The sequence below is a fragment of the Rhinichthys klamathensis genome, unplaced genomic scaffold, assembly GCF_029890125.1.
Source record: "Rhinichthys klamathensis goyatoka isolate OS25496 unplaced genomic scaffold, OSU_Roscu_1.1 h1tg000048l_1, whole genome shotgun sequence".
Classification (NCBI taxonomy): Eukaryota; Metazoa; Chordata; class Actinopteri; order Cypriniformes; family Leuciscidae; genus Rhinichthys; species Rhinichthys klamathensis.
The window spans coordinates 1,378,022-1,393,176 of NW_026606594.1; the positions used below are offsets into that span (position 1 = coordinate 1,378,022).

Consider the following 15,155-nt stretch of genomic DNA (forward strand, 5'->3'; position numbering starts at 1 on the left):
TTTTAAAGCAGCATGGTTTTCAAAGGTATATTTCCCATTAATTTTATTTTTGAAATTGCAGAACATCTAGGTTTCTTAGATACGAACCAAAATCTCAGAATAATGTCATCATTATTTGTCACTTAAAACTGTGAAATGTTTAATGAAATGTTTTCCTTTAAAAATCCCATCCTTTAAAACAAATTGATATTTTGTTAGTATAATGCAATGACAATCATACATTTTTAAAAGTTCATAAAATGTCCTTAACCTTAATTATGCATGTGTACTTATGAGAGTGTGTGCTTTGGAGTGCGTTCGCTCTTCATCCTGTATGTAAAGCACATAGAGGCTGTAATCCAGCATACTGATCACTAGGGTTTAACGAGGATTTAATGTCTCTCTCGTTAACCTTTGACCTACACTGAAACAGAGAAGACATACAATGTCTCTCTAGCACTCTATTTCCTTCACCTCCTCTTTCCCACTTTCTTATGATTAAAGGATAATTCCGGTATTTAACACTTTGAGTCTATTTTTTTAGTTTGTTTTGGATGAACTAGAGTGTTGGACTTAGAAATTTTGACGATGGGTCCTGTCTCGACTTTTTGACTATTTTAGAATCGCCTCTGACCGCTTCAGAGTGGATGTCTATGGGCATGCTCAAACATGTCCTTAAAACAACTCTTAACGTTCGTTTTCAAAACTGTGTGGTTAGTGGTGTTTGTTGATGATTAAAAACAAATATATCAGCGCAATGTATGCTTTCAATCCGTGCTATTTGCTATAGTGGAACTATTTTTTCAGATACCTCACAACCGCGTATAAACTTGTTATCCTCGATATTTGAGTCTGAAGCGTTAGCACACTCCCGACCACTTGATGGCGACAACCACTTCTTCTGAGAGTCAGAGAACCGAGCGAAAACCTTAGACAGTAAAAGAAATGGACACAAAATCAAATCTCTTGATTTCAACGGAGAGATTTGAAGCCGAACATGGGCACTCACTTCCTGATAGCCAAGCGCACTGCGCAGGCTCAAACTGAGCTTGACGACGTAGTTGTCACGTGAGCAACCGTTCTGACCTTCTAGTAGCTGTGCCGGGACAAAATCTGAATTGAAATCTGAAACAAATCTGTTGTTGAAATATTTTGTCCCATTGCTTTTATGAACTCTCTATCTATGGGCTTCTCCCTTGACTTTATGCCTCCATGTCCACCCGATTGCCTCATAGACAGTAAACGATTGCCTACGAGCTTCTACTTCTGTCTATACGGTAATTTCTCTACTGTGCGACAGAGCGTCCAGTGGTTATGACGCAATCGTTAGCCTATTTTTACAAGAATGGCTTCTACGGGGCCATAACGTAAGATACAAAGTAATGGAGCCTTTTATACATTGTCGTGTTTCTTTAGAAATAAATAATGGACAAATGGAGTCTTTGGACGCCTCAGATGTAAAGTTATTCGCTGTCAAAGTGACGCCAAAATGAATGGGAGTCAATGGGATGCTAACAGCAGGTGATAGCCAGCTACAATGGCGGCCCCCGGAGGCAGCTTCAACTTCCGGCTGATGGATTACCCCCTTGGCGAAAACACTACAACCAAATGTAAACAGACCCCTTTCCTTTTCCAGTAGCGCAGTAATATCAACGAGCACTGAGTCCTCCAGCAGACATCAATGCGATTTTAAAAAATGGCAAATAAATCACGACAGAAACTGTATTTCGCTACGCTACTTGTTTTGGAACAACAACGAACACCACTACACTAACCACTCGGTGAGTTGCACAGTTTTGAAAACGAACGTTAAGGGTTGTTTTAAGGACATGTTTGAGCATGCCCATAGACATCCACTCTGAAGCGCTCAGAGGCGATTCTAAAATAGTCAAAAAGTCGAGACAGGACCCATCGTCAAAATTTCTAAGTCCACCACTCTAGTTCATCCAAAACAAACTAGAAAATAGACTCAAAGTGTTCAATACCGGAATTATCCTTTAACCCTCAACGATGAATTGTGAAATTATATTGAAGAAAATTATACTAATTTTACATATCCAATTGTAATATGTCTATGGGACCTTGTACTGCAATAGTAAATTACACAAATATTATTTTTTTCTTCTTCCTTTTGGTATAGGGCTGAAATGAGACCTGAACATTTCTTTAAAGGCTTTGAGATTCTCCCAAATATTTTCATTCAAAATGTGTTGCTATTGTGCATTTTGGAGTGTGCAACATTATTTAATTGCTTTGAACAAATGTTGCAGTTTTGCCACAGTGGGTCGCCTGAGGGTTAAGATCTCTATTCCTTCTCTCTGTCCTGCATCTTTATTCTATATGTCCCCTCGCTTTCTTTCTCTATGTGTTACATCAGACTCTCTGATTGCTACGGGTCATAAATCACACTGACTCAAGCAGCTTTTAAAAAGAGCTTATATGTTCTCAGTAAGGGTGTCAGTTAGAGCTGAAGCCATTGAAGCACTTTTTCCTTTTGTATTGAATACTAAACCGTATTGAACGAGCTGCTTTTCTGCAGTATAGACAGGTGGATGAGGATCAGCTTTTGCTGCCTTTTCATTTCTAAACATGAATGACTCACAATTAATTTCGGCCTAAAACCGGAGGCTTAAAAAAACAACAACGGCGAGTGCTTCATACTGCAATTAGTGCTCAAATGATATGCTTTCTGGGTTCTGACATGCTGGACAGGCTGCTCCCATACAACTGATTCTTGAAACAAAATAGGCTATAGAACTGAAAAAAAAAAAGTCATGCAATTACATTGAATTAATCTACTAAACATGTTCGGGTGCAACATATTTCTTCCAATATCACTGTGACATATTAATGTGCCAAATACTTCATATGAATACAGATCTTAAATTCACTCCAAAAAAGAATATAATAATACTATCTGAAATCAAAATTGCTTTTCAGATCAATCTTTTGAAATAAATAAATAAATAGATAAAGAAAGAAAGAAAGTATTATTTAAAATGATTAAAAAACTATATAACCCAACCCTATATGACCTTGTTCAATTCAAAATAAATATCAAAATAAGACCTTTAGGATGAGGGCTGACTTTAATAATCATAAATGTCAGTCAGTCTGAAAAAAAAAACATCTCACAAACAAAAGAAAAAACTAAAAAGTAGGGACACCTGTGAAAAAGTATATATTTGAATTATTAGAGTTATGGTCTGAGGGCAGTTGTTTTAGGGTTATAAAATAAAATAATTGAATGAAATTGTATTATTATTTTTTATATTTATAATTTATTTTAAATAAAAAAAAGGAACAAATTAAATAAATGTACATTCTAGTTGTCTTCCAAACTGTCAAACTATCATATATATATTTTAAAACTACGGCAGATAAAATGTCCCAGGTCTCAAGAATCAGTGATATACAGAATATGACTGCAGAGCTGGCTTTTTTTTTTTATTGAATAGCTGAAGTAATCAATTACTTAATTAATTGGGGAGAATTTAAAATCAGTCTCGGGTGAGAAACAAGTTATCTCCAGCAATAATCAACAGCACTGCAAAATAACCAGTATTGATTCACTGCACCTCGAGTGATAGACACTGAACCAGCAAACCATAATTTGTATGTGAGACAGTGTAGGTGTCTGGGACACGGTGTTCGTGAGTGTAGGAAGTGCTTGTGTGCTGGAAAGCACATCACTACACATTGCCACGCGTGAAGCTTAAAATAGCTCTTTGGCATCAGTTTTGGGATCAATTTTGAATTCAGTTTAACTTTAAAGACTCCATGAAATGGCTTGACGGCTGCAGTTTTCGTTCCTGGATTGAAGGTGGAACATATCCAAGGTGTCAATAGCTTTTAGCCTTTCCTCCATTTTACCATAATTTCAAAACGGTACATATTAAAGGTCTACATGCTAAAGTGTATTTTGTTAACTTTAAGGTGCGATCATTTAAGTGTAATTTAGCGAAAAATTTTGAGAGCAAAAAGGTCCACTTTCTATTGTCAATAACATAGCATAGCAATATATAAAGCACACCAAAGTCAATTTCAAACCAAGCAGCTTTCTATTGGTCAGTGCTGCAAATTTGCGGGACCAACTTGCTTATGAGAGGTCTTTAGCATAGCAACATGATGAGCCTACTGAAATGACAAGATTGTGCTCACAAAATTATGACGAGCAATGGTAAATGTGACCGCACCATAAGGCCTAGCATATAGATTATCCTCAAAGCTAACAGACTTGCTAAAAGCTTAAAAACTTCAATATTACCTAGTTCTGGCATGAAACACTAGATGGCGCAGGCTGATAGGTCTTTAACTCATTTGGTAGCAATCACATCATTATCTACATAGCACAGCTGATTGGTTGCGGTTGCATCAGCGACCAATGAGCTGCGGCTCAACATTTAAACAAATGCAGGTAGTGTTGCTGTTAGCAGTATGCAGCGTGCTTTCAGAAACCCTCCACCTTCCCCAGCTCCACCTGTATAGATCTGCTATGGGGGTTAAATTATGTATGTTATGTGCAGCAGCATGTCTTACATGTCTGTAAATGTATTGCAAGTCTCTGTGCTACGCTGCAGCAGGAGCAGCGTAGCAGATCTATTCCGCCAAGACCAAATACATTAACATTGCCATATTCATTACCATACCAATCTCCTGAGAGTTGTGATGACAGAACTGATTTCATAGGATCTTTAAGTGTGCTGGTTTGTGAATTTTAGGTTTGTCCGTGTGTGTGTAAGTGTGTGTGAAAGCATGTTGTGTAACAGTCCTTGTACAGAAGGCAGGATATTAATTTAGATTATATACTAAGCACACAGGTAAGGTGTATGCATATTTGTACACTACTGTAATTATGTGTCAGAGTCTATTTTTACCCATAGTGCTTTTCCACACAGTGAAGAAACAGCTCGTTCTTCAGTGTGACTCAGCGCTTTGAGAAAGCCGAGGAGTGAATTATAAAACTGCTAAAAAGGACAAAATGGACCAATCGACCAATTAAGAGGCCTTTCCGTATGTAAGGCTGCGAAATACACACAAAACCCAAGACACCCACCTACACCACCACAAACATAAGCCTTTTCTTACCTGCCCCTCCTCTCTGTACGACCAACGTGGCCTCTGCCCCAACAGGACACTCTTTTAGCAGCTCCACCACCTGCGTGTGTGGCAGGGTTAATGCGGGTTGCTGGTTAATTTCCACAATCAGATCGCCCTCACAGAGCCCCGGGCATCCCTGCGCCTCCAGAATCTGCTTCACCCTCTGTCCTCCATTACTGTCTGCTATGGTGAATCCAAACCCATCCGCACCTTTCACCATGGTAACTGTTAGCAGCTCTCCACCGGCCGCTCCTGACGATGCCATTGAGACGCTGTCCTCCAGCGGTCCGGCGTCCAGGTGGGTGTCTCCAGGGTGGGGATGAGGCAACGTAGTATGGAGGGGGTCAATGAAGCGAGCGGTGCGGGAGATGTACTCCATGTAGCTGTCGTAGCTATTCTGTCCGTTGACCAGCAGAGGGCGATCAATGAGGCCGAGGGGGGACAGCAAGGAGCTGGCTGCATCCTCCGGGTCATAAGGAAGAGGGTAACCCCTGCAAAGGACGAGGGTCACGCTTTGTCCGATTGGGACAGATTGGAAAAGTTTCACCACATCAGCGTGGGTGGTGCCCAGGACGCAGACGTCATTAATGTAGACAATCACGTCTCCTGGAAAACAGTTAGACAGGAAGAAAGATATATTAGCATATATTAGCTCTGGCAGATATGGTATATGCGGCCCAGAAGCAAAGGCTGTTCCAAAAGGTGGGCATATAACCTTAAAAATAATGATGCTTTTTTAAAAGATACCTCATTCCCAAAACGCTTTGCGATGAGCACAGAGACGAAATGCATCCAAGATGGTATATGGTCAAAAAATGTTTTAAAATCATTAATCTGATTACAAATATATGTTGATTATTTGTGTATGTTTGTGCTTATGACAGTTTAGACATTAGCTTAGCATCATGCTAATGTCAAACTATCAGTTGATCTGCTCTATTATTTGTCTGTGCTGTGTATTGTGCTTATGAGATTTCTAACTCGTTAGCTTAGCAACACACTAATATCAAACTCTATCAGTTTTGACTGTCTGCTCCATTATGTGTTTGTGTTATGCATTTTGTGCTTATTAAAGTGATAAGTCATTGCTTAACTATATGCTAATGTCAAACTACCAGTTTTAACTTTCTGCTCCATTATTGGTGTGTGCTGTGTATTTTTGTGCTAATGGAGTGCTTTAGAGGGTTATTAGCTTAGCAACATGCTAATGTCATCTATTTTGACTATCTGCTCTATTATTTGTGTGTGCTGTAGATTTCGTGCTTATGACAGTGATAAGTCATTAGTTTAGCAACATGCTAAAGTCAAACTTCATTAATCTTCACTATGGCTACAGTACTCAATTGAAATGCTGTTGGAGTTTCATAATAATCACAATTCTTAATAATCATAATTTGGAACTCATTCTAGTGGGCTCAATACAAACCCTTTAAGAATGATCTAACTCTAACTGGATATAAGATCCAACTGGATACACTGAAATTCCAATTGAATTTATTTCAGTGTATTTTTCCCCTCAGAATGTTATTTTATTCATAATTTTTGAATACAATTTTGGTATTGTGGTAATATCTCATTAGAACTGTTTAGGATTGGTTCCAACTTATCTTTAAATTTCATTAGTACTCCTTTAGGATTTTTTTCTTTTTGACTAGAGAAGTCAAATCTCCTGTGTGCTTTACATGAGAAATGCCATTTGTGTGGCTCGCTGCCTGTGAATGTTCCTAAGGAATACGAGGGCTAAACAGCTCACTAGGTTTTGGAACAGAGCTAAAAACAAAAAACAAAAAAAAACCAGTTTCTTTAATCAGGGTGAAAAACTTTCCCCAAATTTGCAATGATTTTAGTCATCCAATATTTATTCATGTCGTCTCCCCTGGTAACTGTGACAATTACAGAGCAACAATTTGAAGGAATAATTCGAGGGACCTACTCAATACTTCCCCAAATCCTAAAGTGTCGCTATGCTTCAAGCCTTAAGTGTGATCTTCACTTCTCTTTTTCACTCATTCAATTTGCCCGCAATGTGAAATCGAGCTTGTGTTGTGAAAAACATTCGATTTAACGTTTGACAACGTTTGACTTATGTTTTCAGGCCTAATTTTGGCTTTTCCTTCCATCTTTCAATGCTGGCAAAGAATGAATTATTAGAAATTCAATTATTATGGAAATGAGATGATTCCAGAAAATGTGGAGAATGTATTTGTGGGATAAACAAGATCACGGGGTCTCACAGAGTGTATGTTGTGTTACTGGTTTCCTGGAGACATTTCATGCAGGGCCATACACGTCTATCGATAGGCTTGTCCCCTCCTGACTGTTGTGTGCAGAAATTTTAATTAATCTCGGTAAATACGTTCGACATTTGCCTAGAGCCTCTGGTGTTCCAATCAATAATTTCACATGCTTCTAGAGAGCAAATGATATCGGTGTGACCTCACTGTTTCACACCTAACTTTATGTCAGCATCAATCTAGGCCAAAGCCCCACAGGGCAAACCAGATCACTACATTCCTACAAACGAAACATTATCTTCTACTTAAAATTCAAACTTACCTCTTTAGTATCAAGTATATTTTTAACAGCTCCCAGATTAAAGCTTAAAAATGAACATGAAACATTTTGTCATATTCTTGTCCTGTTCTGGTTTAGAATATGTTTGTGTATGATGACACCGGGTAATAAAAGCCTGTAAAAGTTCAAACTAGGACTGGTTTATATCCATCACCTTTTTAGTGACTTGTATGAGAGCATTTAAATAGAGATGTATTAATAGGGCATCTAACACTAATAGCAAAAATATAGAGTAAGTTTGATTATTTTCAATGAATCAGATAATATAATCAGATGCAATTAATTGAATGAAATGAGTCATTAATCACTCAAAAGTGTTCACAAATTTATTTATTAAGATATTTCATTTAAAATAATTATTATATAAGTAGGCTACATATTTTTTGTTTATTACTACTATTGTTATATTGGTGCATTTAAATTAAAATGATAAAATATTATTTATTTATTTTCTTTTTTGTTGCCGTTTGAAAAAGAAGTGTGGAAAACATACCTTAAGTGTTTTTAACAAGATTTGTAGTGTTTTAGTTCTTAAAACATTTAAAATCTTTACTAGGCAAAAATGTCTGTTTGGTTGAAACTATACTTTTTTTGATTAAACTTATAATTATCCTTCTATGTCATGAAATTCCTCTTAATATTTGTATTCAACTTTTCACTAATCGTTATGATGGTAATAGAATGTTTTCATATAAAAAAGATTTGAAAATAGCAATATAGAAATCAACAAATTTCAACAAATATCATGTATGAATATATAATACTGTGTCTATATAGACAATATTATATAGTAGCTCAGCTGCTCGGTATAATGAGGTTATACTAATATATACTGTATATACACTCACGTAAAGGATTATTAGGAACACCATACTAATACTGTGTTTGACCCCCTTTCGCCTTCAGAAATGCCTTAATTCTACGTGGCATTGATTCAACAAGGTGCTGAAAGCATTCTTTAGAAATGTTGGCCCATATTGATAGGATAGCATCTTGCAGTTGATGGAGATTTGTGGGATGCACATCCAGGGCACGAAGCTCCCGTTCCACCACATCCCAAAGATGCTCTATTGGGTTGAGATCTGGTGACTGTGGGGGCCATTTTAGTACAGTGAACTCATTGTCATGTTCAAGAAACCAATTTGAAATGATTCAAGCTTTGTGACATGGTGCATTATCCTGCTGGAAGTAGCCATCAGAGGATGGGTACATGGTGGCCATAAAGGGATGGACATGGTCAGAAACAATGCTCAGGTAGGCCGTGGCATTTAAACAATGCCCAATTGGCACTAAGGGGCCTAAAGCGTGCCAAAAAAACATCCCCCACACCATTACACCACCACCACCAGCATGCACAGTGGTAACAAGGCATGATGGATCCATGTTCTCATTCTGTTTACGCCAAATTCTGACTCTACCATCTGAATGTCTCAACAGAAATCGAGACTCATCAGACCAGGCAACATTTTTCCAGTCTTCAACTGTCCAATTTTGGTGAGCTCTTGCAAATTGTAGCCTCTTTTTCCTATTTGTAGTGGAGATGATTGGTACCCGGTGGGGTCTTCTGCTGTTGTAGCCCATCCGCCTCAAGGTTGTGCGTGTTGTGGCTTCACAAATGCTTTGCTGCATACCTCGGTTGCAACGAGTGGTTATTTCAGTCAAAGTTGCTCTTCTATCAGCTTGAATCAGTCGGCCCATTCTCCTCTGACCTCTAGCATCAACAAGGCATTTTCGCCCACAGGACTGGCGCATACTGGATGTTTTTCCCTTTTCACGCCATTCTTTGTAAACCCTAGAAATGGTTGTGTGTGAAAATCCCAGAAACTGAGCAGATTGTAAAATACTCAGACCGGCCCGTCTGGCACCAACAACCATGCCCCCTTCAAAATTGCTTAAATCACCTTTCTTTCCCATTCTGACATTCAGTTTGGAGTTCAGGAGATTTTTTTGACCAGGACCACACCCCTAAATGCATTGAAGCAACTGCCATCTGATTGGTTGATTAGATAATTGCATTAATGAGAAATTGAACAGGTGTTCCTAATAATCCTTTAGGTTAATGTATATATATATACTGTATATATATATATATATATATATATATATATATATACTGTATATATATATTGTTTAGACCTTATGTAGCCACGCCCCTTTTCCGCGCTGAGCTCATTGTCTTTTGACTTCCGGTCTGTATTTTCACAGCGATCTTGCGTAGTTATGAATGAACGGCTAGTTAAAAAAAATTCCCAAGGTCCATTTGTTAAGACATATGCTTTACAATGCTTATCATAAACATTACAATGCTCATGATAACTTTCGTTAACTCTACAATAAGTAAATCAACTTCACCAGCTAATTACTCCTGGACAGCGATGTCATAGAAATATACAGAGCAACCGCAAAAACGGAGGTTCAAAGACAATATTCTAAAGATGGCGGCGTCCTCGTTTCTCTGATGCATAAGGTCTATAACCTCATTAAACCAAGCAGCTGAACTATATATAATATTGTCTATAAAATATAATATATATAAACCGAGCAATTGAACTACAGTCTTGTTCTGAAGAGGCTGCATAAAACTAATGACAGCAAGACAACATAAAAGGTGCTTTGGGAACCAGCGTCTGAGACATCTTATGTCTGTGCATGCATGGAAACCCAAAGGAGCACTGCTCTGTGACTGGCATTCTAAACAAACACAATCAATACACAATCCCCTAAACATTGCTGCTGAGACACAATAGACATCCTACACAAATGAAGCTCTAAACATCAAATGCAGAGATCCTCCAGCAGGCACATGACTTGTGTGCTTCCTGTCCTTCAGCAGCACACTGGTGCACCTGATTCAACTCATTATCTGCTAGTTAAGTTCTTTATGAGAGGACTCAGGCACAGCTGTGAGGGGCAGAGTAAACATCAGCACAGCAGAGGCATCAATAGTGGGAGTGGATGGCAGGGCTCTAAGATGCAGGACGTGATGCATGTCACGCAGCAAATCCCAGCACTCTGCATTTATCAAGGAAGCACTTAGCCAGGAGTACAGGAGAGAGAGAGAGTCATGTCATGTTTACGTCACATTAACGCTAATTTGTGGATTAGGTGTTAAACAGATTATTGTGGTGGTTAGTGTTGGAGTAACAAAATGTGTTACATAATCACATTACATTTTGTAAGTATCAAAAATATGAGTAATATTAATAGTGTGATTTGCCTTAGCAAACAACACTAATGAATAGAAAAATAGCACATTAATTGTTTGGAAATGTAACTCTTGTATAATGGTGTATATTAAAAACCAATAACGATTAACCAATAATTATTTTAATGTCAAGGAACAATGGCCAATATTAAAATTTAAAATTATTTTTGTCTAAATAAATGAAACATAATAGCCTAAATCAATTATTTTATATGCCGAAAGTCAATTTATACCTATAATGTGCAGTGAGAAAAATAGATATTCATTTTTAGATTTTCTTAAGATTACATTCAATAGTGTTAAATTATCCATGATTTTTAAGGAGAGTTAGATGATGCTAAATGTTAAAACTTGGGTAAACTTGGGGTTGGGTGAACATTCACAATTAAATATTCAATATCTATGGTGCCTGGTAATGGACCGGTTCTGTTCACTTAGTTTTGTTGTGATAATATGTAATTTTGTCGATGTAAAAAAATGATGTTAAAAGAAAATGTTGAGGCAAGAACTTCCTTTTCTCATGGCCACAACTTTAGTTTTGTTTTGTTTTATTGAGGGAAATTTCTTATCTTAACATTTATATGATCATATTTCATTTCAATTAGACAAGTCAAAAATATATTAGTAAGGATAATTCTGAAAATATAAGTGAGCAATCCTGATAAATTAGTGTGAATAATCTGGAATTGCTTAATGTGCCAAAATTTGCTACCAGCTAGTCGGCTGCAACTTGCTAGAGGGACATTCTCATTCTAGAGACCATCTGATTGTCATTGATATTTTAGTCAACTAAAGGTGTGTTTTAAATCAACATTTACAGGCACATTAGCATACAGATTAGCCTCAAAGCTAACACACATTGACTAAAATCAACAAGAAAATCTAATTTTGATTACATGGGGTCAAAAGATACATTCCCCGACACTGGTGATGGTTATGAAGTTATGAACTGTATGTATGTCCACCGCAAGACATGTTTCCTCGCCGAGGACTCTAATCCAGCAGAATTGAAGATTTCAAACTGGCGTAGACCTGAAGCTCCTCCAGAGCGCTGTCTGAGTGTGTGTGTGTGTGTGATTGTGAAACAGCACAAGTAGGACAAGGAGTCCAGAGGGAGTGTGAAGGGTGGAAGAGAGGAGCAGAAAGGAGAGGAAAGCAGCAGAGAGGATCATTTCCACAACTGCCAACAACAATATTACAATAAAGTGTCATAAAATATCATCACAATAAAGACACATTGACTATATTCTGAACTCTGCACTGTGGGTCCCTCTGAATGTACGAGATATTTCAATGCTGATGTACTGTATGTGTGTGTGTGTGTGTGAGTAATGCTGCCGCAGTCACACTTCCACTAGGCTGGACTGGAGGTGCAGGATTTATAAAGTCCCACTGTGATTAATGGACACATGCCCTGCTGTGGATAATGCACAAAGCCCATAAATACACTGTCCGTAAATGCATTTAACCCCTGGATGTCCCTAACGCACTATCAACCAAAAAAAATGACAAATTCACACCGTAACCTTGTCAGTAGTGTGGGCACAAACAGAGATTGAGAGAGACTGGCCAGCTGGGAGCTGTGTTTGAGTGAGAAAAGCACATTAGTGCAGTTCAAACATTGACCTGCAAGTGCGTGCGTGTGTGTGTGTGTGTGTGTGTGTGTTTACCTGTAGCCATTTTCCCATCCTGTGCAGCAGGCCCGTCCGGTATGACGCTTTTGACCTGTAGAAACTCATCCGGTTCGTCACCGCCAATGATAGTGAAACCAAATCCCATGTTGCTTTTCTGTAGGGCTGTAGACAGAAAGCTGCCCTTCAGCTGCGTAGGGTCCCGCGTGAACAGAGGCTTCTCTGCCAGGGCGAAGAAATGCAGATAGAAACATGAGATTGTAATCACGCAAAAGATATCCAAAAATGAATGGGTTACTTTGTAAAAGCCACTCCAAACTCATCAGAAGCAGCAGATCACATCACACTGGGGAATTGTGGGTAGAAGGCCAAGCGCTCAGCTTACAGCCAAACATACAAGAGCAGAGTGGGACACGATGGCTTGTTTTTTGCTCAAGCCTCACTTTTGGCTCTTTAGGCATACTCCAATGTTACACTCAACAGTGTTTAGCCTTGTCCAGGGCCATCTCTCAGGACAGCCAAGACTTAAGCAAAAAAAAAAAAAAGCCAGGAGAAGAACCAGCACAGGCAAAGCGGTTCTTCTGCTCTCACTGAGTGGAGAAAAGCAATCTCGAAAACTGTTCTGGAGAAGCCGTTTCGCTGTAATCGCACACAAACAAGGACCTTTGTACTGAAGAGCTGCTTCTTCAAACTGAAGAGATGCCTACTTCAGTACACAGTAGGGAGTTACAAAATGCCAGCCTTAGTCAAATCTTATTTTCTTAGGTTCTTATGTCTTTTTTCACCCTCATCTAGGCCAGATCTAGTCTTTTAGCAGTTTCTGCCATGCGTTTGTTAGGGACAATAGCTGGTCCAGATACCCTGCTGAAAGACCAGCACCAGCAATACGTAGCTGGAGCTGCTGGTTGACCAAGGTAGCCTTGTAGGTTGAAACAGATATGGGCAAAGTTGGTAGGTTTTCTGGATGGTTATAAATGCCACACAAAATGGCATTCGTTCGTATTTTAGAGCGAAACAGTATATTCTGTAATGAGATTAAAATTAAGAGCAGCACTTGATTTTGTCTTTCGGGAGATGTTCGGATCATGAAAAGCTTGATGTATCATGCTTGTATGAGGATTTTGGGGCACTAACACCCAGTAGGGATATATCTGTGTATATTGCTTTCGAAATATGTGATGTAAACCTCAAGTTATTAATATAACATTATATTAATCTTAATTCTAATAGGAATAATGATATGAACAATTTAGGCTACATTAAAATGAACTTTGGCTAGTCTACTCTCACAAATCGACTAGTTGGTAGTTGTTGGTTACTTGGCTTATGGAAACAATAGCCATTTGTTAAAAACCAGCATCCCAAACATATGATGGCGTCCAGTTATGCTGGTCTATTCAGCAGGGTAGGTGTACTCATAAAAATCCTGGAAGCGCAGGCAAAAAGTAAAATACAAAACCAAAAAAATTAAAAGCCAACAAAAAGTCTCCACTGGTTCCAATGAAACTGAGAGAATGTTCCTTATAGGAACTTAAGGACTATGCAAAAACAGGCCAGGCGAATAGACTCTTGCTGTAGCCTCCCCTTGCACAAAGGGGGCACCGGTCTAGGGACGTACCATGCAGTCCAAACACACCGGCCCGGTACAGGGGGGCCTCGGAGAGGTCAGTGAGACTGTGAGAGCGCTCGGGAGCGGGACCCACATATGCCAGTCTGGCCCTTGGTAGGGTGGCAGAGGAGGGGCTCTCCTCCACTGTTACAGAGAACAAAAACCCTCAACTCACACAGGAAATCAAGAAATGTCATTGAGAGATATAAGGTAGGTCTACTATGGACATAGAAGAGTTACATTTCAACAGGAAATTCTAGGGTGAGTTTGCCAAGTTAAACACCCTTGTTGGTCCACCCATTGCGAATAATCCGTTTCTAGAGTTTAAGGCTAGACAATGTAGACATACAGTAAAACTGGGGTTGCATCCTCAACTCACACACAAAATCTGTAACTGGCATTGAAGGATACAAATTTGGCCTACTATGGACATAAAAGTGTTACATTTTAACAGGAAATCTAGGTTGATTTTACCAAGTTGAGTATCCTTGTTACGTTCGTGGAAGAACGTTCCCATCAATCAGTTTTAATGGCTAAATTTAGGGTTAGGGATAGGGTTGGAGTTGAAGTCTCACGAATATAATCGATTCTTTATTTGGTTTATGGGTAGTTATGGTTAGGGTTTGTGTCTAGCAATAGGGTTAGGTGCCAACAAAATATGTTGATCCAGGAACATGTCCTACTTGGCAAATTGCGCTCACCACAAAATTGATCTACTAAAGAAAGAGGAGGTGTTCCTATGGATTAAAGGAGTACGCTCTGTATTGGTCAACATTTAACATCTGAGCATCTGAGAGACTGAGCATCCAGATCAAGTAAATGCTTTATCATTCCTCTATGATCCATCTTTGCTTAAAGGTTCTCTAAGCGATCCTGGGTGACGTCACTTCTTGTTGACGTTCGAACTATTGTCAAACAAAACGGAGGCTAGCTAGACCCTCCCTCCTCCTCATCCGCACACTAACCCCCCAAACCCCACTCCCAAGTCCTTCTTGTCGGTCATTGGCTAGAACAGTTTGTTATGTTTCGGGGAGCGGGTCGCCGCAGTTTGCTTTTG

The 15,155-nt window shown here is 38.9% G+C and overlaps 1 protein-coding gene across 13 annotated transcripts in view; it reads right to left on the reverse strand.

The window, feature by feature from the left end:
• magi2a (membrane associated guanylate kinase, WW and PDZ domain containing 2a) overlaps positions 1-15,155 on the reverse strand; it is a 251,809-nt gene that overhangs the window by 41,754 nt on the left and 194,900 nt on the right. For 9 of the 13 annotated variants that reach the window (XM_056247496.1, XM_056247497.1, XM_056247495.1 and 6 more), the window contains exons 9-11: positions 14,108-14,242; positions 12,529-12,711; positions 5,068-5,685 (exon numbers count right to left, since the gene is read on the reverse strand). In XM_056247496.1, coding sequence (XP_056103471.1) covers positions 5,068-5,685; positions 12,529-12,711; positions 14,108-14,242 — 936 coding nt within the window. The remainder of the gene's footprint in view (positions 1-5,067; positions 5,686-12,528; positions 12,712-14,107; positions 14,243-15,155) is intronic. The other 4 variants (XM_056247506.1, XM_056247505.1, XM_056247498.1 and 1 more) reach the window with 1 other exon arrangement.